Below are 25,169 nucleotides of genomic sequence, written 5' to 3' on the forward strand. Positions count from 1 at the left end.
TACTTGTAAAAATGACCTTTCTTCCAACTGGACTGACCCCCTAATGCCCAGCTGCCACACTGGTGACTCCTCAGCCCCAGCATTATTAGACAGAGAAGAGAGACGCTCCCAACAAACATACATTTATTTCAATATGATAGGGGATATTATATGTCTATGGAGATTCTCAGTCACCCAGATCACGGTTGTCCCAAAAGGGCTTTTTCAAGAGGCAACTGGACTTCCTTGTTTTTCTTTGAAGACGTTTCGCTTCTCCTCCAAGAAGCTTCTCCAGAAGCGAAACGTCCTTGAAGAAAAACAAGGAAGTCCAGTTGCCTCTTGAAAAACCACCTTTGAGACATGACAGGGGATAGTTACCAAGGTGAAGAAGCATAGGATCCCACCCTGCCCCACTCACACTGTTGAAAGTTAACTTTATGTTGCCAGCATCCAGCGTGGCAGCACGTTTGTCAAAACTGATGACATGAGCAAAGTCCTCAAAGGTTGTATTTACTTCCACACTGAAGCTCCGGTCCTACCAAGGAGAAAAGAAAGGGAAAAGGAGAGAGGCGTGAAAAGACCATGGTTAAACTTTTCTTCCGTCAGAGCCCTGGTGTTTACTTCTAAAACATTAGGAATCAAAGAATACTAAAGTAAATCCACTATAGACTTCAATTTTTTAAAGGGTTTTCTGAAAAGATTTTTTCTCTGGATCAGGTAGTGGTTGGAATTGCAGATCAGCTCGTTCCCCTTGCCTGCTTTCATTTTAAAGCAAATACAAGCATCAGAACATGACAGACCTCTGCCCTGTACAAAGAAGGATGCTTCAAAGAGACTGTCTTATGGTTGTCCTAAAACTGATGATGGTGTTGCCTAAAAAGGGCCCCAGCTAACTGGAATCACAGAGAGAGACATAATTCCCTCAAGGGAAATAGCTTCCCAAAAGTATTTCTAGCCCATATTCTGTTGTTAACCTTCCAGCCACACCTTGAGAATATCTTTGATGATCTTTTTTTCATCATGGAACCGGGCCTTCAGATCTTCAACGTAGAATTTAAAGAGGTCGAGCGGGGTGGAGCCTGTGAACAGAAGAGCAGCAGGAAGTAGCCCATGCATGCATTATTAGCGCTGGGCGCAGAGGATCCGCCTAACCAAGTTTCCAAGCAGCTTCTCAGATTTTGGGCCCAAGGGCATATAAGGCCAACATTTCACTGAAACTAAGCATGGTCCGTGCTTAGAAAATTACCTCATCGTAATTTGGAAAATTACCTCATCGTGTCTATCAGTTTTAAGTTACAGGATAGAAAGCAGGATATGAAGTAGAATAAACGAGCAATAGATGATCAACAATTCTATCTGAAACAAAATAAATTGTCCACGCCTCCTATTCCTCTATTACTTATCCCCCTTGGAAAGTCAGCAACCAGAAACACACACCGCAGTGTGTCCTCTGATGCTCTTTTTACTTAGGTCAGAATAGGTGACATGAAAGTCCAATGGGTGGATATATGGCCCTTAACGTCCTTGAGGCAAGAGAACATGCTCAGAAATTCCTTATGATGGGTTACCGCACAGACTATAATGGAAGAACAATGAAATCCCCACAGTAGAAGTATGGATTGTGAAAAAAAGTCAGAACTGGAAAACTGGCCTGTTGATCAGAGAAAAAACAAAACCTTTTTTTTTGAGACTAAAAACCTTACATGGACTTTTTGCTGAAAGAAAAAAAAAATGATTTATGGGTTTGAAGATTAAGAGAAACTTGGATAAAATGAGGAGCTAAGAGGGAAGAAGGATTACAAAATTGTAAGTCATTATATGTCTTAACTGTAGTTCTTTTCTCTTTTTGCTTCTTGCACTTTTTTGTTTTTCCTTTCCTTTCCTTTCTCCCGTTCCCTTTCCTTTTTTTCAATTTGCCTTTATTGTATGGAAAACCTCTTAATAAGCATAAATTAAAAAACTCCTTATGATGCATATATTTATAATTCAAGGACACATTTGAGGGCTTGCTTAGAAGGCAAATCAAAATAGAAAACATTTCCCTTAAGGCAGGATGCATGAAAAATCTTGAAGTAAGGCAGGAGATGCCGCTTAGTGAAGCCCCTGACTCAACCAGCCTTCTTGGTTCATGGAGTTTAATCCCTGGACTTGGGTCCAGTCCTCAGCTTTTTCAATGGGAAGATCTCAAATCTAATAAAACAAATATTTGCAAACCCAAGTGCAACATTTCAAGTCATTCCAAGTACCACCCAGGGAGATGGATCCATGCCCATAATTTGGGGAAGACCTTTTCTGAAGAGAGGCAAGAAGGGAGGATGAGATTCCTGCCTGAGGCTGCTTACCAGGTTGGCCCAACATGTTGGCAAAGCGTCGGTCGGTGCTGAGGGAGGGATACAGCTCCATCCAAGTGGACATGGAGTGAAGGCGTCCGCTTTCGTGAAGCTCGTCCAAGAAGGCCTGAGCAAGAAGCAGCCTGGTTATTCTACGATAGAGTGAGAGAGATCAGGGAGTCAGCCCCTCCCCCAGTCACAGGCCCTGCCAGGGAGGCCATGTGCCCCAAAGCAGGCCCTGAAGCCCACCTCCCTCTGCCCTGACACAGAGGTTTCCTCAAAGACTTCCTTCCATCTACCCTTCCAACGCCCATCTGGAAACTCAAACATTTCAGATACCATAGAACAGAGGTCTCCAACCTTGGCAACTTTAAGACTTGTGGATTTCAACTCCCAGAATTCCTCAGCCAGCAAAGGAAAGCTGGCTGAGGAATTCTGGGAGTTGAAGTCCACAAGTTGCCAAGGTTGGAGACCCCTGCCATAGAGCACTCCATATACAATATGAAGGAAGGAAGAAAAAAGCAAGAAGCAAAGACACTGGGATGAACTGCAAAATTTCACTTGAGAAGTACAAGTTTTAAAAAAGCTAGTGTCAGAATTTTGCCCCCAGTTCCTGGAAAACTTACACTCCTGTGTTCCAGCCTCTTTATCATACTTCCCTGGAGATGTCTGGACAATTATTGTGCAATTTGCCTTACAGTTTGCCATTTTCCAGAGTGTCCAGGCAATGCCGTGAGCACAGAACCCATATTTTCACTGATACATCTGCCGTGCTCTACTCTCATTTTAAGTACAGGTAGTACTCCACAATTAAGCCCCAAATTTGTTAAGTGAGTTTTGCCCCCATTTTACAACCTTTCTTGCCATAGTTATTAAGTGGATCACTGCAATTGTTAAGTTAGTAATGCTGTTGTTAAAGTGAATCTGGCTTCCCTTTTGACTTTGCTTGTCAGAAGGTCACAAAAAGCGAACACATGATCCTGGGACACTCCAGCTGTCATAAATATGAACCAGTTGCCAAGCGTCCACATTTTGATCATGTGACCATGGAGTTGCTACAATGGTCAAGTGTGAAAAACGGTCGTAAGTGCCATTTTCAGTGCTGTGTTCAGTAAATTCATACACTCACAAAATGAAGGTTTGTTAAGTGAGGACTACCTGCGATTAAAAAAAATGACAGTAAGAGAAAACCTTCATGCAGCATTGCAGGAGGCACAAAAAATGTGAGAAAATAGGACTGATGAGGTGTACTGGAATGATCATCACGGATGAGGATGAAGTGACTCTTTTCTCTACCACAGCAACACTCAACCAGTGTGGCCAACAATAAGGAGTACTAAAAGTTGTTGTTCAGGGGTATCTAGAACAGACATGGGCATTTTATGGCCCTTTGGTGTCCCTGTCCAGCCCACGTGAGGTCGATCGGAAATTAGAAATCAAATGTAAATAAGGATACGCTATGCGACTCCACATTTTCACAGTCTTATCATAACATGTAAATTCTTACCAGTAGCAGCTAACTCAAACCATAGAATTTGGTGCTTTATAAAGTAATATTGAGCAAAATTCAGTTCAGCCTATTGGTTCAGCCCTCAGGAGCAGTCCCAGTTCCTTGGAAAAATTAATTGCCCATCCGATTTACAGGGTCATACTTGTCCCCCTTTATTGTATCACTTATCATGCTCTATTGGGGCTTTTATCATCATCATCATCATCCTCTTTTAAAGATCCCATAATCCCTTACAGGGTGGAGTCTGGGCAACGGAATGGAGCTGAGTGTTTACTGGCCGGATCCCCTTCCTGTCGCCAATGCAGAGTTTTTTTCAACCAATATATTCCCAGTGTGCCCAGAGAAAAAAATATCTGCCTCTACCTAGGATCAAACTCTTTTGGGGCTTTCATGTTCTTCCAAAAGCCAAGTAATCCTCACACTGGAGCCTATCTGGGCTATTTTGTTCCTCCTCCCTTAAATAAAAGCAACATGTTTTTTCAATTTCTCCGGTGCCTTTTTTTCCTCTTTTGAAGAAAACAATGGAGGGGGGGGGATGGATCAAGAGAGACTCTGCAAATATTGGGAGAAAGGAATAGGGGCATTCTGCAGTAACAGTTCAGTTCTCTGAAACTGATTAGAAAAATGCAAGAAAGTTTCATATAAGGAGTATAAAATGGAGATCAGGATTTATGGCTCCATCTTAACTGTTTATCAGAAGCAAGAAAGCACTCCACAGGTAATCCTCAATTTACAACAGTTCATTTTGTGACTATTCAAAGTTATATCAGCACTGAAAAAAAGTGAGTTATGATCATTTTTCACACTTACGACAGTTGCAGCATCCTCATAGTCATGTGATCAAAATCCAGACACGACAATTGACTCATATTTATGACAGATGCAGTGTCCTGGGGATCATGGGCTCACCTTTTGCAACCTTCTGATAAGCAAAGCCAATGCGGAAGCCAGTTTCTGTGTCATTAACAACTACAATGATTCATTTAACAACTGTTAGCAAAAAGGGTTGTAAAATAGGGAAAATTTCATTTAACAAATGTTTCACTAAGCAACAGGAATTTTAGGCTCCATTGTGGTCATAAATTGAGGACTACCTGTATTTGCCTATAAATAAAAAAACCAAAACATATACAAAACACAGTTTGCAATTTGGGAGGCAGGAGAATCTGCAATTATTGTAAAAGGTCAGCACAGGGGAAGAGAAAGCGATACCCCTGGTTGTGCTGCTAATCTGAGGGAAGGTCCATGAACAAAAAACTGAGATTTTCTGAAGCAGTGTTCCTTAACTTGGGAACTTTTAAAAAATATGGACTTCCAACAGCCGGAATTCTCCAAGCAGTCATTGCTGGCTGGGGAATTCTAGGAGTTGAAGTCCACCACTTCTTTAAAGTTCCCACGGTTGGGAAACACTGCTTTGAAGGGTTGAAAGTCAATGGGAATTCCTTTTAACTATGACAGAAAAGGGATGCGGTGGCTCAGTGGCTAAGACGCTGAGCTTGTCGATCGAAAGGTTGGCAGTTCAGATCCCTAGTGCTGCATAACAGGGTGAGCTCCCATTATTTATCCCAGTTTCTGCCAGCCTTGCAGTTTGAAAGCACGTAAAAAATGCAAGTAGAAAAATAGGGACAACTTTGGTGGGAAGGTAACAGTGTTCCATGCGTCTTTGGCATTTAGCTATGCCGGCCACATGAGACGTTTTCGGACAGCACTGGCTCTTCGGCTTTGAAACGGAGATGAGCACCGCCCCCTAGAGTTGGGAATGACTAGCACATATGTGCGAGGGGAACCTTTACTTTTACCTTATGATAGAAAAGCAATAACTGGCAATTATATGAGCCCTCTCTCTGAGAGCATCTTCTCTCACTATTATTCAAAAACTAAGGGCAGCCAACATTGTTAGGAAGCTGAATTCTAGTATATCCAGTCCTTTTCTGGAATCATAATCAAATAATTAGCTAGCTACAAACAGGCCAAAACAAAATAGTGACAAGTAATATTCCAGTGTTATAAAAAATGATTTTTTTTTCTTTCCTGGTTTGTGAAAACCTTGATCTATTTATCTTCAGGTGATGGACAATAGAAACACTAAATGATGATCATTCTAGATTAATCTTCATCCGAGCAGCCTTGTTCAATGTAATTGCTCTTCAAATGTGTTGGAGGACAGGTACTAGGATTCCCAACTACCATGGCTGTTGGGAAGTCTGAAGTTTTATTCCTAAAATATCTAGCAAAAAAGACTGAATCAGCAGTCCATTTACCATTTAGCCTACTATGGACTGTGACAGCAATAAAAGGATTTTCCTATGTTTTCCTGGATTTTCCTTTGTTACCTGACTCTTTTAATTAAATTTTCCCAATTTGGTTGCCCTTCTGATGCTCAGATTCAAATCCTGGAATCTCTCAGTTAATATGGTTATTGCTGAGAATTCTGCAGGTTGACACCACCTTTGGATCCTCTAATTGGAGGATTGCCTCTAATTCTTTCAAGTGCTGATGACCAAAATCTACAAGGCATGGAATCCTTGCCACTGTTCTTGCTTTGAGAGACAAACCACACTCTTCTTTCCAAAGAATCCCCCTCCTTGGCTCATGGGCTGCGATTGCAAATACCTGGAAGGCTTCCCTGTTCTTCCGCTGCTGACGCCTCTCCCGTAATCGACCCCGTTCACGTTCCTCCTCCTCCTCCCTTTCCAACGTCCGGATGTGTTCCTCAAAGCAGATTAAGGCATCCTCCTTGTCCATGTCTGAAAGAGGAAAAGTTGGGAGCAGGCCAGACTAAGCTAAGAGATAAAACCATGGTGACCCGGGAGGAAAAGTACAAGTTTATTCTGTAATGAGACGTGTCAGGGATTCAGGCACAGACAACGGGGAAGAGAGCATAAGACAGTCCCCTGTGAATGAAGGTTCTAAGCATGGAGAGTTGTCCTACCTAAGATGGGAAGTTGTGGCCCACCCTGTCAGCAGGGCAGCAGACAGGCCCAGCATTCGAAACGTTACGACCAGGGTGGGCTGCTGGGGATTCGCAGGGGTTCGGGAGAATCTCTAGCTAAGATTCTGTGCAGTTCAGAGAACCCCCAAATCCCACTCCTGGCTGGCCCCACCTCACCCCACCCCACCCCTCCCAGGAGTCCCCACGCGGCCCGTTTTGGATGCAGTTAAGTGCAGGGCGCGCATGGAGGTTCGGGGAGGGCAAAAAATGGGCCTACCAGCCTCCAGAGGGCCTCTGGAGCCTGAGGAGGCTGTTTTCGCCCTCCCGGAGACTCAAGGAAAGCCTCTGGAGGGCAAAAACGCCTACCTTCCCCCCATCGTGGTGCAGGAGGCCGACTAGGCCATGCCCACCCAGGAACCAGGCAAAGAACCCCTTGCTAAAGTTTTTGAAGCCCATCCTTGGGTAGGACAGCTTGTTACACTTCTAGAAGTAAGCTTTCGTGACTTCTAGAAGGTAGCAATTAGATACACTTCCCAAATAACCTACATTATGGCTTAATGTGAATATATATAGTTCCCATAGCGTGTGAAGACAAGAGTTAGAAAGATGAAGGTAGGAGGAACCCGGGGCAATGAGATGGTGGAAGATGACTCACTTTGCAAGTCTTCGTCTTCGGCAAAGCTGGGGTTGTCCATTAGGTACTGCTGGGCCTCAGACCAAGTGGTCTGGAAGCTGACACGGCTCATGCTGTCCAGGATACTCTTCAGAGCTTGAATGTTCCTTTTGCGGAGCTGCTTGGCATGCTCCTGGGTGGGACGGAAGGGGCAGAGTTAATGCTAGGACTGTGGGTTTCTGCTTGGAGGCGCAGGGCAAGGGACGAAAGCGCCAGGATGTCACAGTGCAAACTGCAATCTTTTTGTAAGTCAGGTCACACACATATATGTAAGGGGAGGGGCTTTTGTCAAATCAACTTTGTAATTCAGATGAAACCGTGGATTGGACTCTGTGGATGTTGGTGGCCAGTATCTATCTCAGGAATCTTGGATTCCTGCCCTCAATTTCTGGGAGCAAGTATCAGGATTAGTTTTTCTGCTGTTACTCAGGAAGGAAGGCTATGGGGGAAGGATGATGCCTGGACTTTTTTTTTTTTTTAACTCCTATCAAGAGCTCCCGCCCTTGACTTACCTTCTCTTTCTTGGCCAGAAAAAAAAGAACGTCATCATAGATCTCCTTGCGATCCCTTTCAGGCACCATGGCCCACACTTCCAGCTCACCAAACATTTGCTCAGCTTTCCTGAGGAGGGAAAGAGAAAAGAAAGTTGGAGATGGAGGGCTGGATGACAACCTTCAAGGCAGGACAAATAAAGATCCAAGGACATCTTAGTCTATGAAGCAGGCAAAGTGAGTTGCTCGAGGACATCCATGCTTGGAAGAACCAAGCAACAGTCCCTCTACTTTGATCTGATGAGGACAGAGTTGTGGCAACAGAAAAAAAAATAAGAGGGATACCTGTAACAGAAACCACCTGTTTCATGTCTAAACAGGGGAAACTGGACTGCTTAGCATAGCCAAGGTAACATCTCTTTCCTGGTCTTCAAGCTGTAACCCGTTCAGCATTTACATCTCTCATTCTGGCCCACAGGAAATCCAGCAATAAATTCTAGGTTCATTACTGGAAAATGCAGCTCCCTGTTCCCCGAAGTGCTAAGTCTCTGCCAGGTTCAGACATACAACCTTGCAAAATTATCCATCCATCACAGTTGATGTTATTCAAGGAACTGGGCCAGCCACACCTAACCTATTTCCTTCGAAGGCTCCTTCAAGACCTAGCCGGGAAGACACCACTTCTTTTAGCAATCTCTAAAACGGTCTTGAGAGAACCATCCAGGCTCCCAACCTTCCCCAGCTGGGTTGTTGTTTCACCAAGCATCCCGATCCTCGTGTACCTGTAGCGGGTGGTAGAATTCATTTTGCTGTGTTCTTCCAAGAAGCGTTGCAGTTCTTCCTTTGCCTCCTTCGCCCGCAGCCGGGCCTCTTCCTTTTCTTCCTTGTCCCGTTGAGCCTTGTAGGCATTGAATGCCTGCTTCTTCTCACTCACCTTGGGCAAAGCACTGGGAGACACAGAAGCCGGAGGTCAAGAGCTGGCTCACATGGGCAACAGGCAAAGAAAAACAGGAGACCCAAAGTTCTAGTTCCGTGAATGAGTAAATGAGGTGGATGGGCAGGGCGCTCCAACTGAGCTCTCTCTGTAGGGCTTTCAGCATACAGGTCTGCGACTTGGACTCATTGTCTGACAAGGAAGGGAGGGAACTAGATGCGTCCACCCAGGATCATACCTGAAACGGGGGTCACTGCTAATAAGCTTCATGGCCTGTTCCCAGGATGCACTAGCTGGAACACCCTAAAGCCAGAAAATGGGGTATTTCAATCAAGTTGTACCATCTCCTCCTCCTCTTGGACTGCACCAATTAGGCCTGCACTGCCTTAATTTGGCAGGCTCCTTCTTTTCACACACACCCCTTTTTTTTTTTTTTTTTACAAATACAAGAGTCAGGGTATAACAAGTTTGCTGTTTTGATTTTCTTCTGCTTGAACTTTCAGGCAAAATATTTTCCTCTCCTCCCTGCTGTCTGGCAAAATAAATGATTGATAGGTAGGTAGGTAGGTAGGTAGGTAGGTAGGTAGGTAGGTAGAGATAGATAGATAGATAGATAGATAGATAGATAGATAGATAGATAGATAGATGAGAGATAGAGATAGAAGATAGAGATAGATAGATAGAGATAGATAGATAGATAGATAAGATAGATAGATAGAGATAGAAGATAGAGATAGATAGATAGATAGATAGATAGATAGATAGATAGATAGATGAGAGATAGAGATAGAAGATAGAGATAGATAGATAGAGATAGATAGATAGATAGATAAGATAGATAGATAGAGATAGAAGATAGAGATAGATAGATAGATAGATAGATAGATAGATAGAAGATAGATGAGAGATAGAGATAGAAGATAGAGATAGATAGATAGAGATAGATAGATAGATAGATAAGATAGATAGATAGAGATAGAAGATAGAGATAGATAGATAGATAGATAGATAGAAGATAGATGAGAGATAGAGATAGAAGATAGAGATAGATAGATAGATAGAGATAGATAGATAGATAGATAGATAGATAAAGATAGATGAGATAGATAGATAGATAGATAGATAGATAGATAGATAGATAGATAGATAGAAGACAGACAGACAGATCAGCCTGCCAGAGGGAGAGGTTCCCTGACATTGTTCTCTTATGGCAAGGAGAACAGGTCCTTTTCACTCTCAATGCAAAAAGCACTCAGGACATAAAACTTCCCACCATTTTCCTGGCAGGCTAAGCGACGGGCATAAAGAAATGTTATCACTGACAAACTGGCTCCGATTCTTAGGAATGCTCTTTAATTCCTGTCCTCCTTTCCCTTCTCCAATTATTACCTTGTCTTTGAGCAGCTCCTTAAAAGCTTGTTTAGCTTCCTCTTTGTTGCTCCAGGCACTGCCACTGCCACGATCTTCTTCATCTCTCCGGAGGGGATCACAACTGCCCAAGGAAAAGCAAAGCATTTGGACAAAACGTGAAGTCAAGCATCGACTGAGGCTTAACAATTCAACGGATTGCTGCTAGGAATTCCAGGTGGACAGTGCAGCCTTCCATACAGATAAACCGGCAGACGAATGGAGGGGAGTTCCATCCCTCTGCCTTCTCTACCACTCTTTTTTGTCCTGCAACCCACAGTTTGAAAATCTAGGCAGGCTTAATCTGGCATTCCTCGATCTGATGCTTTCCTGATGGGTTGGAGTAGAGAGATCCCACTATCTGCTAGACCAGTACCTCTCAACCTTGGCAGCTCTAAAATATGTGGACTTCAACTCCCAGAATCCTATTTATTTTACATACTTTTTTTACATGTGCTATACAGGGAGTCCTCGACTTACGACCACAACCGAGCCCAAAATTTATGTTGTTAAGTGAGACATCTGAGTGAGTTTTACACCATTTTACGACCTTTCCTGCCACAGTTAAGTGAATCACTGCTGTTGTTAAGTTAGTCACATGGCTGTTAAGTGAATCTGGCTTCTCGGTTGACTTTGCTTATCGGAAGGTTTGCAAAAGGGGATCACATGACCCTGGGACGCTGCAACGGTCATAAATATGAGTCAGTTGACAAGCGTCTGAATTTTGATCAATGACCATGGGGATGCTGCAATGGCCAGAGGTGTGAAAAATGGTCATAAGTCGCTTTTTTCAATTTTTTGAATGGTCACTAAATGAACTGTTGTAAGTCAAGGACTACCTGTAGTTCTAGGACAGGGTTCGGCAAACTTAAACACTCAAAGAGCCACTTGGACCCGTTTCCCATAGAAAAAAAACACACCAGAGGCACAAAACCTGGGTGGGCGTAGCCAACTCGATGTCACTCACTCATCTAGCCACGCCTACCCAGCCACAAAACCATTCTCTCTCTCTCCCCCTCTTCCTATCTCCCCCCCTCTCCCCCCATGTCTCTCTCCCTCTGTATCTCTCCCTCTCTTCCCCTCTCTCACCCCTCTCTATGTATCACTCTGTATGTGTCTCTATGTCTCTCTCTCTCCCCCATCTCTCTCTCTGTCTCTCCCCCTCCCTTCGGGTGATTGTCCTCTTCCCGCTCCTCTGGCCATCGCCTTGCTGTTTCATCCCCCACCCCCAGCAGCTCTTCGGCTGAGTGCGGAGGGTGCGAACTCCAGCCTGAAGCGGCAGGAAGCAAAGGCTGCCTTACGTGCAAATGTGGCGCGAAGGCAGCTTCTCTCCTGCACTCTCCTCCTCCTCCCACTCTCGTGATGCCCTGGCCGGCTGTGGCTGAGCCGGGAGCATGCACACACGTGGGGAGACCCTCCTTAAGCAAGCCGCTGCTCACCCTGCGCGCACCTTTCCTGAGCTTCGGCGCTCGCTTGAGGAGGGTCTCCCTGCATGTGCGCACACTCCCGGCTCAGCCACAGCTGGCCAGGGCATCACGAGTGTGGAAGAGCCACACTCAAGGGGCCAAAGAGCCGCATGTGGCTCGCAAGCCGTGGTTTGCCGACCACTGTTCTAGGACCTATTGTATATCTTTTTAACTTGCTCAGTGTTGAATGTTATATGTCTATAACTTGAAGGTGCTTCTGACATAAATAAAGAAAAAAACTCCCAGAATTCCCCATGCAGGCTGGATAATTCTGGGAGTTGAAGTCCACAAATCTTAAAGAGTGGCTAAGATTGGGAAACATTGTGTTAGAAAGCTGGCGATGGCCTGGCTGTAGATCAACATCTTCCCTTTACTGTCCCCTCCTCTTGAATTACCTGCTGGTGACCTCCTCCTCAACAGCAGTCGGGACTCCCTCAGTCCCTGGGGTCTCTTCAACACCTCCGGTGCCTTCCGTGTCTGAGGTGGCTGCGGAAGACGGGGTGGGACTGGCAGGGCCCGACAATGGCGGCTCCGGTTGCTGAGGTAGCTGTTGCCTTCTGGGAAGGAAGAAGATGACAGCTATGAATATTTTGCAGCAGAACAATACAAGCCTGATTGCACAGTTTAGAGAACTTTCCATACAATGGATTCCAGCCCACTCTATCTCATCAAGGCAGGAAAATGAGAGAAGAGACATAAGACCAGTCTCAATCAGTCCAAACTCCACTCAGCCCCTTTTTGGGTTCTGCGTTTCCATGGGGATGCTGAGCGTTTTTCAGTTCCTTGCCACCATCAAGCAGAATTAGAAATAGAAATTTTATTTCCAAGCAAAATGGCAAAGCTCAAGTTTTCTGACGGTTCTGTGACCCAGATGCCAGGTTCAGCAGATCTTCCAGAGAGATGAATCAACCTCTAGGGGAGGCTTGGAAGAAAAAGGAAGCCCTCAGCCCTGCCAGTGCTCACTCCATGCCCATGTCTCATGGGACAAACCCTGCTGGGTAGGTCTGCCTTTTCTCCTGCCCAGCCCGCTCTTTGAACTCTTCTTGATGCAATCTGCTTCCAGGAACTTACTCTGCTTCCTCCTCTTCCTCCTTGATCAATGCTGAAGGACAAAAACAGGAAAAGGTTCTCAAACGAAGATTGTGGGAAGCAGGACCCCACCCTAGATTTGATCCTGGAGACCCTCACCTTCAATATCATCTAGCTCTCGTGGCCTGGTCCAACGTGACTCCTTGCTCTGAGTGTTGTAGTAATAGGATTTCCCAGTTTCTGAGCGATACTCACGCCAAGGACAGCGTGACAGTAAGATCTGCAGAAGCAAAAAAAAGACAGTCTTAGCAAGTGTAGAGTGTGTGTGTGTGTGTGTGTGTGTGTGTGTGTGTGTGTGTGTGTGTGTTGTGGGGTAAAGATCCAGAACCTTTTATCCTTTTCTGAAAACTTATGCACTGATGGGCCAATCCGTATCTATAATCAAGCTTGCCTGTCTTAGTTAATGAACTGATTCCTTTTCTGCATTCATACAATACCCTGAAATCATAACATTAACCAAATGGCCAAAATGTTTAACCACAAAAGCCTTCTTTTCTATTAGCCCTGACTTGGTTTTGAAGCCAAGAGCGGCAGTTATATCCTGTGTCTTAAAAAGCATTTGATTTTCTGCTTGAGAAACTGAATTTTGTGTGAGAACCAGTTTGGTTTCTTATTAAAGGGTTATTTACAAATTACACTTACTAAGGAGTTATTTTGCTAATGGCCATGTGATTCTTTTTTTCATTTAATAATTCAACAATTCTTTCCTCACTTGGAGGTATGGCTCCTGGTGGCCTTTTAAAGCAGGGCTGTCAAACTCCCGGCTTGTGGGCCAGTTGCGTCATGCGCTGGCCACGCCCACACCCAGTTTAGCGAAGGGGGGGAAAAGTCCCGATTTGTCACGTGCCGCCACTGTGATGACTTGAGTTTGACACCCCTGTTCTAAAGCATCTATCTGGTTCACATCCAACCAATGGGAGCAAGTCCTGTAGTCAACAAATTCTCCCAGATTCCACAGAATAATCTGAGAGAATTTGATGGACATATTTAGATTTAAAGAGATTCCAACCCTATCAATTGCTGAATGCAGGAATGTTGGAATCGCAACCTCCCTGACAGATGGTTGTCCAGGTTCCAATTAGCTACTCACAACGAAGTAGAATCCATCATGATCCATGGAGACTGTTTCATGCAGAAGCAACTCTTTGCTGGTAGAAAATTTCCCCCAAACATTGGTTGAGATCAGCCCCCTTGTAAATTCTAGCTGCTGGTTCTGGCCCTGTCTTCTGGAACAGGCAACAAACCCGTTTAATCATTTGTATCCCATATCCCTAAATCTTCTCCATGCTATCCACTCTTCCTCTGAGTGCCTGTTTTACAGTTCCTTATCAGCCTGATCATCTCCTGTGTTTATATTCCAGGAATTCTTAGGATTATGACTGCAACCCTACTTTTTAGGAGAAACACCAGATGGGATTGCTGCCTGAGATGGCTGACTTTCACTTCTCAGAGATCCAATACAAGAGGGAAAAAAATCAGTGTCTAAGTTGCTCCAGCAACCAAGCATAGCAACAACTCTCACCTCTGCCTTAGACTTGAGTTCATCTGGCTTTTCCCAACTTGATTGTTTGGTTTCAGCATTATAATAATAGATCCGCCCGTCAGGGGCTTTATGATCACTCCATGCTGGCTTCTGTAAAGAAAATTCAAACTGAACCAAATCAAGCTGAGATCCAGTTGGGCAAATATCCATAATTCACACACACGCATCCCAAACAGACACTGATTCAGAGAAGAGAAACCACTGTGTTTACTTCCAACGAAAGCACAAAAACAAAAAGGCAGCTTTGTAGCTTTTATGAAGTTGTGTGAGCAACATCTAAAGCAAATCTGGTGGGGGAGGGGCTATTTAGGGAAGGTTAATAAGAAACGTTTCCCACTGTTAAAGTACAAAGATGGAAAAGTCAGCATCTGGATCTTCTTAGAAGAGGCAGAAAAATGATCACTATGGTGAACCTTTTCGGCACCTAGTGCCGTAAAGGTCGTGCGGAAATGTTGAGCACGTGTGCGTGCGCTCGCCAGGGCCGTACTCTGGAAAAGTTGAACTTCCAGGTTCTAGCACATGTGCGCCTGATGATCAGCTGACTGGCGCACATGCGCAGGCCAGTTTTTGGAACTGCCATGTGCGTGAAGTGTTCGCGCTCCGGAAAATCCGAACTTCCAGGTTCTAGCGTCCACGTGCACCCGAAGATCAGCTGGCTGGTGCACATGCACAGGCCAGTTTTTGGCACTGCCTTGCACGCGAAGGGATCACGCTCCGGAAAAGCTGAATTTCTGGGTTCTGCACACCCAACAATCAGCTGGCCAGCATGCATGTGCACACCGGTTTTCAGCACTGCCACAAACGTGAAGGACAGCTGATCATCACGCACGCATGCGTGCCAGAAACCCGGAAGACAAACAGGCAAGGCCGCGCGTGCCAGGCGACATGGCTTCACGTGCCACTTTGGCCATGCGTGCCATAGGTTCACTATCACGGACCTAGATCTTCCTTTTCTATGGGCACTCAAATAAGACCCTGCTCCAATTTTACCCTGTCAATAACTCTGTGAGATAGGCTCTCATCCTCTACTCTTGGGATTCTCTTGAGCTGATTCTGCAGAAGATACGTAAATTGGATTTGGGGTGTGAATTCTGAGTTACCGTAATTTCTTTTAATCCAGAAAATAAAACTCATTGGATTTTCCATCCCTTTTTGCTAATTATGCTATTTGCAAAATGCTTCTTCTAGCTTCCCCTTTATTCTATCCACTGAAGTCCTTTGCCATCATCTAGAGCTCACATACACCTTTACTTTTTCTCCTGGGCCTTGTAAGATACTTCGTTTATTTTCTTGGAGAGGAAGGGTAGCTTTTTAAAAACTTATTTCTGAACATCAAATACTAGAGAAGCAGCATAGGGAAACCAAGCAAAGAATTAAGATTACACTGTTTCCTGGGATAAAACACTAACATATTTAGGAGACTTTCTCCAGATGTTTATCTGTGCTGGTCATGATCACTAGCACAAAACAATGGAGCTCTTTAGCTCCCTGGTGCGCCTTCTGTGAACCATTTTTGGATCAGTTGAATGACAACATGCAACCCTGTTTTGCTTCCTGGAACACAAAGAGAGGACATCAAGAAACCTGACATCTTTTCTCCACTGAGACTTTTTACCTTTCGGCCTGTATCTAACACGGGAGATCCACCAAGAATTACATTTTGTTGCATAGCGCCTGCCAGGGGGTTGGGGATCTGAAATTTAAAGCGGCATTTAAATTTAAAGCAGAAGAGGAGAAATAAAATAAAATAAAATAAATCCCGGGATATAGGGGAGAGGAAGGAGAAAAAAAGACATTTGTTTGTGTCATTCATTCATTTGGAAAATGTATTGGCCACCATCTTACCTCAGGATAACTCTCTTTTAGTGCTTAATCTTATATTCCTACCAGTCAACCTCCCCCAATTTGATAACACCTTTACATCTGCTATTCCACCTGGCATGTTCTTAATTCTCAACCCCCACAACTAAGGGCCATGCCTACTGGGACAGTGGGAGTGGCAAAAGACAGAAAAAAAAGCCTAGATTATGAGAAAGACAGAAAGGCTATAGATCAAAACCACAAAGAGTACCAACACATCCCTAGGGTCTCTACCAAAAACACTACCGTAATTTAGGACTTTCCTCCTTCCTGTCATCTTCAATTTTAGGTAAGCAATTCAGTGCCCCTGCTTTCGGTTTTAAGTAGATTGTTCAATGGTTAGCTTTACAGAATAGATGAGGCCAATAAATATGTGAGGTTTATGGCACTGGGTGAACCCAATCGATTTCAAGCAAAGTTAAACAAACTTTGCTTTGACATCTCCGTAAGAAAAATATAGATGTTAGCCCAAACTTTGAAGAGCTATTTATTATTTTGAAAACCTCATGATGCATTTAATTCCTTACATAATTCCTTAACTCCACATCTAGGAAAGCATTTGTCCAGATACTCACCACAGGTGGTACTTGAGTCACTGTGGCTAGAAGAAAAGAACAGAGGTTAGAAAAGTGAAACAGTTGTGGTCAGGGATCACTCATAGAAGAGACCCTACTGTCCTGCAGAGAAGCAGCAGGTGCCAGGAACAGCAAATAGGGCAAAAATAAGATCTTAAGATGAATTTGTTGGGTTAGGCCAATGGCCTGTCTAATCCAACTTTTTGGTCCAGAAAAGCCAAGCTGATGCCTCCAGGAAGCAGGGTTTCACCGGGTCCTTACTGTATGAGAGGCAATTAGTATGGTTCACTTGGAATGGAAGAGGATGATATATCTTGGAACCCCATGATGCATTTAATTCCTTGCATAATTCCTTAATTCCATATCTAGGAATTACCGACACAAAATACAAACTAGAGTGAGAAATACAGTTGCAATAAAGAACCAGCTCACGTAGTGTTGCCAATACCTACCACTCTTCTCCATTCAGAACTTTAAAAGTTGTACAAGGAGGAGAAACTCAATTGATGCAGCCTACATTCAGTCAAGTATGCAAAGATAAAAAGCCCCAAATCTCTATTGCTGGGGGAAACATGGCATGATTCTCTACATCAGATTTAATAAGCATCTCTTGAGCTAGGTCACACCAAAGCTATATTTAAACACATCCCTGAAGATACTCACTGTTGGATGGGTCAGTAACAGGAGCTGCCTATCAAAGAAAAAATCAAATCAGATCAAGCAGTTTCAATTTATTTTTTATTTTTCCTTATACTAGTGCTGGCCATGATCAATCTTTCTTTATTGCACTTTGCTTTATTTATTCATTTTAACCTTAAAGAACTAAATTAAAAGCTTTATGTCAATTTGTTAACTTTGTTATGGCCACTCATCAGCATTTTATGCAATTATAGAATGTTAGAAAGTACAAATTAAAATGCACAGATGTTTCTTAAAATCAACAGAAATAAATGAAAGAATTTATTATAGAATTATATCATAATTGGAAAAAAATTAAGACACCTAATATTAAAACTGATGAATTAATTTTTTCATTAAAATGAATTAACTAGTTAAGGAATCTAAATAATAGAAGTAGAATCGAATACTTTTTACAGCAACAACAACAATATATTTATCAGACTGCAAGGTGAGACCTCAAGTAGCTTACAATTACAATAAAAACAAATAGAGAAAATAAATATTTGGGGAAAGGACAACTCCCACCCCACAATTTCAACAATCCCTCATGAGTCAAGGGGAATGCAAAAACACACCTTGGCCTATCACTGTTTTGAAAAGCCAAATTTTCAAGGTTTTTTTTAAAGCACAGGAATGAGGTCAAACAGACCTCTGGAAGGATGGTATACTGGAATGAATGCATGAACAAATGAACGAACAAATGAATGACAAAGAAAATATTAAGTCATTCTCTCTTCAAGCTGGTTGGGGGGGGGGGAATTTTGGTCTCCGAGTTTGTAAAACAGAGATGGGATCTTTCATTGTTCTCTCCATGGTCTAGGCTAGGGCTTTTGGGTATTGTGGTTTTGCAACAACGAAAGGACCACAATCCTAGTGCATGCCTGTTTCCTACCATGTTCAAGTGATGCTAAAGCCCAATCAGCTATGCTTACATCTCTGCACTGAACTCCACACCTTGATCACTTCATCATCCATCAACTGGGTGTGGTCAACCAAATGGTTAAAGAGCATCATGTATCTGTTTCCAAATGAAAGAGGCAACCCTGTTATGAAGGTCATTGCAGTATGTATGCAAGCTCTTGTGCCATATCCTATTCTAAATCCCTAAATCACTGTCCTTTTTGACACTCACTCCTCCAGAAACAGGAACAGGCCCAGCTGGCACCCCCGGCATGATCATCCCAGGCAGCATTGGTGGCACCATCGTGGGCATCTAGAGATAAAAGGGAAAACCAAGCCATTATACTTATTGCAAACTGGGGGAGAAAAAGGCAAAGAAAAAAACTGAACCAGCACTACCTGACCCAGGGGTGGTGGTCCAGGCATAGGTGGAATCAGAGGGGGAGGCGGCATCATGCCTGGGGGCATAGGCGGCATAGGTGGTGGCCGTGGTCCCATTGGGGGCAATCCCATGGGTGGAAATGGTGGTGGGATCCCAGGAGGAGGCATCTAGGAAGAAGAAAAGAAACACATATACCTATGCCCAAAGCAGAATATACTCTGGCCCAACCACAGATTAAGTCTCAATCCAGCAGCATCACACTTCAAGGAAAGGATGCTGGTATGCCCAGCATTACATTTTTATAATCCTACCTCAGTTATGTGCAACTGGCAGCTTAGATAATGATCCCAAATCTACAATTTACCTTTTCGAGCTAATCTGTAGATTATGGCCACTTAAATTCATGAAATGGACCAGACTGAGGTAGACTGCACCATAGTAATTAATGCTCCAATAAATACACACAACTTCTTTGCTTCCTTTCCATCTGATGAATTTAGATCACAAATTAAATTAAATAAATAAATTCATTGGAAATAAATAATAAAACAATCAAACAAAATCCCATATTGTCATAGGAAGGATGAGTTTTTGTGTAACAATTAAGGTCTGGATTTTATTTTTGAGGTAACTTGAGGTAATTTCATGTTTCACTTTTTTTTAAGTTTATTTTCATTTTATAACAGCACCTAGAAAATATAGAAAAATTTGACTTGGCTGCTTCCAAACATAGCAGAAGTGATTTCTGATCCAACCTCAGGTGCAGAAGCCATGAACTTTCAACTCTCCAAACTGGAACCCAGTCAAAACATGCTTCAGGTTTGCTCCCATTTCTCTAGGCCTTGCAACCATAACACAGAATAGACCAAGGACACCTCTCATATTTCCATAAAAACATTTAGGATACTGTTAAATACAACTTGTATTATGGTGAACTTACAAATGGAGGGGGTAGAATTGGTGGTGGTGGCCGTGGGGCAGAAGGAAAAGGAGCTGGCTGCCCAGGACTGCCTGAATCTGGAGTTGACTGCAAGCATAAATACATAATAAAAGTATGAGTGGAGGTGGAAGGGAAGAATAGTTAATGAGTTAAGAAAGGCAAAGGCAACTGAGACGTAAAACATTGGATGTTGGGTTTGAGTAGAACAAATCTCCATTTAGCCCTGAAGTTGACTGATGCTTGGAAGATACTCCATTCTTGATGAGAATGATGAGAGTTGTAGTTCAGCTGCCTGGAAGAAATCAAGTTGGAGAAACCAAAGCTAATTTTACTTATAATAAAAAAGAAACTTAAATGCTTTAGCAAAACTATAGTGAAACACAGTGGTACCTCGGTACTCATCGTTAATTGGTTCAGGGAGGCTCAATGAGTACCAAAAATGGTGAGTACCAATCAAAATTTTCCCCACAAGAAATAAGGCAGCTGACAACAACAAGTTCTAGGTTGTGCGTTGAGTACCAAACAAATGATGAGTACCGGGACAAAATTTTCAAATCAAAATGCGTTGAGTACCAAATTCGATGAGTTTCAAAGCAGTTGAGTACCAAGCAGTTGAGTACTAAGCAATTGAGTACCAAGTACCAAGGTATTGCTGTATTCCAAATCTTTGAATTCAACCATCATTTTTCCAAGTCTGCATCTAGGAATTCTATTGACAGGAACTTCAAAAGTCCAATTGTGCCAGTTCAGATTTGTAATGAAGATGGACGGTAGTGTTTGGTAAGGGTTGTTTTCCCACTTGTGTTCCTCCAGTATTTATTCCCCAAATATAGAAATTAACATCAAACCCATGAAGCCAAAGGGGAAAATTAACAGGAAAAAACTCTGTAAATTGCTGTCCTCTAGCGCAAAGTATGAATACAAATAGATCATTAAATGCTGGGTCAGACCAAAACTTCACCTAGTCTAGTATCCTACAACTTTCAGTGATTGAAAGAAAGTTTCATAAACATGCATATCTTCTCCCTTGGCCTGGTTTCAGTATCTGGCAATCATGCTTCCTTTGTACTGAAGAATCTCTTAGCTATTATGAGTAACAGCCACTGGTATATCTTTTTCTCCCTCAATTTTTCTGTGCCTATCAACCCACACACTGCATTGACTGAAGCTGACAAGAATTATAGCTCAACATTGTGAAGCACCACCAGTTCCCTGCCCCATCTCTTAAACACAACTAAAATAATATACACCAGTATCTCTATATCTCATAGAAGTACATTCTTTGTAATCTAGATTAGGGGCACATTCCTTCATTCTACCATTTTCCTAAATCTAGTGCCCAGTGAGTCATTTCAAGTTCTCATATCTCATTTGACAATTCTGCTCTTCAGATATCTCAGCTGCAATTCCATACTCCTCAATAAATGTCCTTGGTGGCTAGTCTTAGGCACTGCAGTCCAACATCTGGGAGTGGGAGAGGCCCACAGATTTCCCATTTCTGGGTCAGGTTACTTCATGAGAAAAGAGATGTCTAGGCCTCCCCCATTATCCCTCTCCTTGGGCATTTACTGTAGTTCATAAACATGGTTTTTCATAAATACATTTTACCCTGGAAATATTTTAACCCATTGGTGGCCTTTTTCTACATGTTGTGCACTAATCATATTTTGGAAGCAAACTAGATTAAAAAGTAAAGAGAGAGCTAGCAAAAGAGCAGGTTCCAGGAAATCTTCTATTAAAGTAAATAATATTTCCTGGAGCTGCAGATCTTACTAAATACCACCTCCTGTATATTTCTCAAAGACCAAGCATAGCTCTTGGCCTTCAAAATACCGTAAGTTACGGGAAAACCCCTGCCTTAAACAAAACAAAAAAGCTTATAGTAGACAGATAGTTGTAAGGTATGGCTATATATATTGGGATGAACAATCATAGCTGTATATTTGGATACAGAATTAAGTCTGCCGTGAATAAGTCAAGGTCCTATATTAGGAAAAAGCTGTTTGTTTGTTTGTTTGTTTGTTTTGCTTGAAATTAAAACCTAGAAAGCTGCCTTATAGAAGCTTAGATTCTTGGACCTTTTAGCGAATTTATCAATTTTTCCTGCTTTACTTGGAGAATGCACTTTCTACAGGCAACCAGATGCTTCTCCACTGAACAATCTCATGAACAACCCTCAGAATTCATCTAAGGCCAGACTAGGATTCACACAGGTTTTAAAATATCTTGCATGGTACATTTAACAACACATCAGGCAGATATTTATTTCCGTGCATCTTCAACTCCCTTATCTTAATAATACTCTCTCTCTCTCCAAAAGCTGTTCGGAAAATTCAGTCCACTCCTTCACATGGCGTTTTAGATTGCACTGTGAGGAACGGCCTTCTTTAAACGCATGCATCTTTAATGCAGGCATCTATGTTTACGTTCTACATACAGTTCACATAGAAACAGCCATCTCTCTCTCTCTGAACCTACAAATTCTTTTGACAGTAAACCAACATCCACATCAAGTACACTCTTTCATATGGCCCTACTTTGACGTACATATTTAAATGCACAAAAAGCACATTCTATGTGCTATGCCTCTTAGCCGGTGTCTCTGCCCATGGTGCATAGAGTCTTGATTGTGTGACCGGTTTTAAATGGGTACATTCCCAGGCGTCTAATTTATTTGCAGTGTGCCTCCTCCTGCTGGGGTTGAGGTGTCTGCGGGTGGTTGAAGATAACAGAGAAGAAAACTGTCAAAAATGCAGTAGACAGAGTTGACATCCTTGCGGGCCTTGACCAAAAAGGCTGCCTCAACTCATTCTGCTTTATCCTCACGCTCGAGGGACGTTGCCCACTCAGATCCCTGCTCTTGGAATGAATAAGAAAGGGAGCAAGGGATCTACATTTCGCGTGTGGATGTGCACCTATTCCTTTTCCAACAGTTGCACGCGGCTGCTTATGAATGCCTCGGTTTCGAGCTGGATGCTTCTGCAATTTCTCCGCACCGCGCACATCTCTCTCTCTCTCTCTCTCTCTCTCTCTCTCTCTCTCTCCATCCGCTTCCAAAGCCGGGAACTTGCAGCCTCTCCCCGCTGCCCATCTTCATCCCGACCCCGGAGTCTCCCATCCGACCCCCTCCCCCAAAAAAACCCCGTTTACACGCGCCATGCCACAGACCCGGGCTGCGCACGGAAGGAGCAGAATGGAGGCAGATTTTTTTTTGGGGGGGGGGGGGGGGACGAGGGCTTTTCCATCCGGGAAGCGAATCGGGAGACAAACGGCCCGCGGACGAAAGTGCACGCCTTCCCTACCCCCTCCCCCCCAACTCCAACCCCCACTCCTCCCTCGCAGGCCTGGATCGTGCCACAAACGCACCCCTCCGCCCCCGAACCCGATCTCCGCCCCGGATCTTCGGGGGAGGGGGGAGGGGGGGAGGGGGAGAACAAAGCAGCAGACATTACCATGGCTGAGCTTCGGATCAGCTGGGCGTGCAGGCGAGCCGCTCAGCCCACCCAGCAGTAAGGACGCTCGCGATTGGTGGAGGAGAGGAGGAGGCAGGAGGGCGAAGCGGGCCAGCCGGGAGAAAGCCTTTCCCCGCCAAGCCCGGGTCTCGCGGGGGGGGTGCGCGAGCGCAGAAAGCGAGTTGGTGGGGGGGGAGGAAGGGCATGCCGGCCGGCGGCTCAGCCAACCTGAGCCTCTTTTCCTCCTTTGCAGCACGATCTTTCCGCTACGTCAGGAGCCATCCTAACCTTTGGGCGGGGGGGGGGGGGGGAGAAAAAGCTGGGAAGAAGGCATGCCTCTGAGCATGTGCAGAGGAACCGCCTCTCCTCCCAACTCTGCCCCTCCCTCTCTCTCCCATATCGTTAAAATATCCGAGCCTCTTGACTCGTTCGCAATGGTTCTTCACGTACCCTTCTCACCAAAGCAGAGGCAGCTGAATTAAATCGAGATTCCCCCACTCTCCTCCCTTGGGACAGATAGGATGTCCTTATTATGTATAATATATTCCCTTCCGCTCTTGGTCCGACTGCGTCGGAGCAGCATCCCAAATCAACCTGCAAAGAGAGTCCTGCGATGGGGAGGAAGGAGGGATGAGCAAAGGCTTGATTTTTCTAGCGCTAGATTGGCTCATAATTTCAATCCCACAGAATAAAGTGAGTCACGCTTTCCAGGCTGTACGGACGTTTTGCCACTAGTTTATCAATTATTTAAATCGAACAGGTTTCAGCTGCCAGCGAATTATGAGGTATAAAGTAGTTAAAGGTTTTGTGAAAGTGGAATATGTAAAAAAAATAAATAAAAAGACTTCCACACCTGGGTTGCAAAAACGTAGTTTGATTTTTCTGTATTTCTTTGCTACCATTATCTGAACTGCAGATGGGAACTGGAATTTTATTAAATTTGATTCCACCCTGTTTATAATCCAGATGATGACATGGCGGCATCTCTGAAAAATTTCATAAGGCTATCAGTCTTTTGATATAGTGGTCACCAACCAGTGGTACGTGAGAAAATTTTGGTGGTCCGCAGAAAAATTATTTGCATTTTTTATATTCCACTAAATCTTTTTTAAAAGTTCATATGAATGGTCCATGTGATTTAAAATTATGAATTTAGTGGTCCCTGAGGTATAAAAGGTTGGTGACGCCTGTTCTGATAGAGCAGCCTCCTGAGAGGATCCTATAGGAAGCAGCATGCAGTAAATAATAAAACATGAAGGCTAAATCAATTATAAAGGCTTGGACCTGAACTTGCCCTGCCATAATGTTCAGGAGAGCGATTGCCAATTGGAAATGCTGGATAAGGGGAAATACCATCAGAGAATTTACCAGGGGTGAAATCTAATTTTTTTTGCTACCGGTTCTGTGGGAGTGGCTTAATTAGTGGGCAGGGCTTGGTGGTAAGGTGACTGGGTGGGCGTGGCCAAGTCAATGTCACTTCTTTGCCCTTTTTTAACCTACAAAACACAACACAACACAACTGGCTCATCCACAATGTAAAAGCAGCTGTGCTAGACCCAAAATGGCCCCTGCAACAAGCAGGAACCTCACACAGCCACAAAAAGCCCAAAAAAACAACTTTCACACTTTACACACACAAAATTCCACATACAGCTTTGTGAGATTTTGTGTGTTTGTGTAGTTAGAGTGAAACACTACAGAAACACACTAAATCTCAGAAAGCTGCACAAATATTATTTTAATTTATTTTTATTTTTATATAAAAGCAGCTAAATTTAAAACTTCCTAAACTTTAAATGGCTAGGTCTAAAAAAAGAACAAATAAAAAAAACCCAATTAACTATTTTTTTTAAAGCTCCCAAAGGGGAAAAAAAACTTACCCAATAGAACAGGGGTCTCCAACCTTGGCAACTTTAAGACTTGTGGACTTCAACTCCCAGAATTCCTCAGCCAGCTTTGCTGGGAGTTGAAGTCCACAAGTCTTAAAGTTGCAGCTAGAGCTGCTCACCGATGAGCTTGATTGCA

The 25,169-nt window shown here is 43.6% G+C and overlaps 1 protein-coding gene across 6 annotated transcripts in view; it reads right to left on the minus strand.

Annotated features, from left to right (window-relative positions):
• Window positions 1-23,214, minus strand: part of PRPF40B (pre-mRNA processing factor 40 homolog B) — a 28,797-nt gene extending 5,583 nt beyond the window's left edge. For 4 of the 6 annotated variants that reach the window (XM_070937873.1, XM_070937877.1, XM_070937876.1 and 1 more), the window contains exons 1-20: window positions 23,145-23,189; window positions 19,693-19,984; window positions 18,770-18,919; window positions 18,603-18,683; window positions 17,453-17,480; window positions 16,790-16,815; window positions 15,970-16,047; window positions 14,334-14,444; window positions 12,911-13,031; window positions 12,794-12,824; window positions 12,118-12,279; window positions 10,239-10,341; window positions 9,088-9,152; window positions 8,698-8,862; window positions 7,937-8,045; window positions 7,407-7,557; window positions 6,433-6,566; window positions 2,322-2,436; window positions 967-1,058; window positions 398-514 (exon numbers count right to left, since the gene is read on the minus strand). In XM_070937873.1, the coding sequence (XP_070793974.1) occupies window positions 398-514; window positions 967-1,058; window positions 2,322-2,436; window positions 6,433-6,566; window positions 7,407-7,557; window positions 7,937-8,045; window positions 8,698-8,862; window positions 9,088-9,152; window positions 10,239-10,341; window positions 12,118-12,279; window positions 12,794-12,824; window positions 12,911-13,031; window positions 14,334-14,444; window positions 15,970-16,047; window positions 16,790-16,815; window positions 17,453-17,480; window positions 18,603-18,683; window positions 18,770-18,919; window positions 19,693-19,797 (1,944 nt within the window). In that variant the 5' untranslated portion in view covers window positions 19,798-19,984; window positions 23,145-23,189. Of the gene's footprint in view, window positions 1-397; window positions 515-966; window positions 1,059-2,321; window positions 2,437-6,432; window positions 6,567-7,406; window positions 7,558-7,936; window positions 8,046-8,697; window positions 8,863-9,087; window positions 9,153-10,238; window positions 10,342-12,117; window positions 12,280-12,793; window positions 12,825-12,910; window positions 13,032-14,333; window positions 14,445-15,969; window positions 16,048-16,789; window positions 16,816-17,452; window positions 17,481-18,602; window positions 18,684-18,769; window positions 18,920-19,692; window positions 19,985-23,144 lie in introns of all 6 variants that reach the window. The other 2 variants (XM_070937875.1, XM_070937874.1) reach the window with 2 other exon arrangements.
• Window positions 23,215-25,169: the final 1,955 nt, after the last annotated feature.

The sequence above is a fragment of the Pituophis catenifer genome, unplaced genomic scaffold (genome assembly GCF_029215685.1).
Source record: "Pituophis catenifer annectens isolate HBS135680 unplaced genomic scaffold, rPitCat1.0.hap2 SCAF_2, whole genome shotgun sequence".
NCBI classification, from domain to species: Eukaryota; Metazoa; Chordata; class Lepidosauria; order Squamata; family Colubridae; genus Pituophis; species Pituophis catenifer.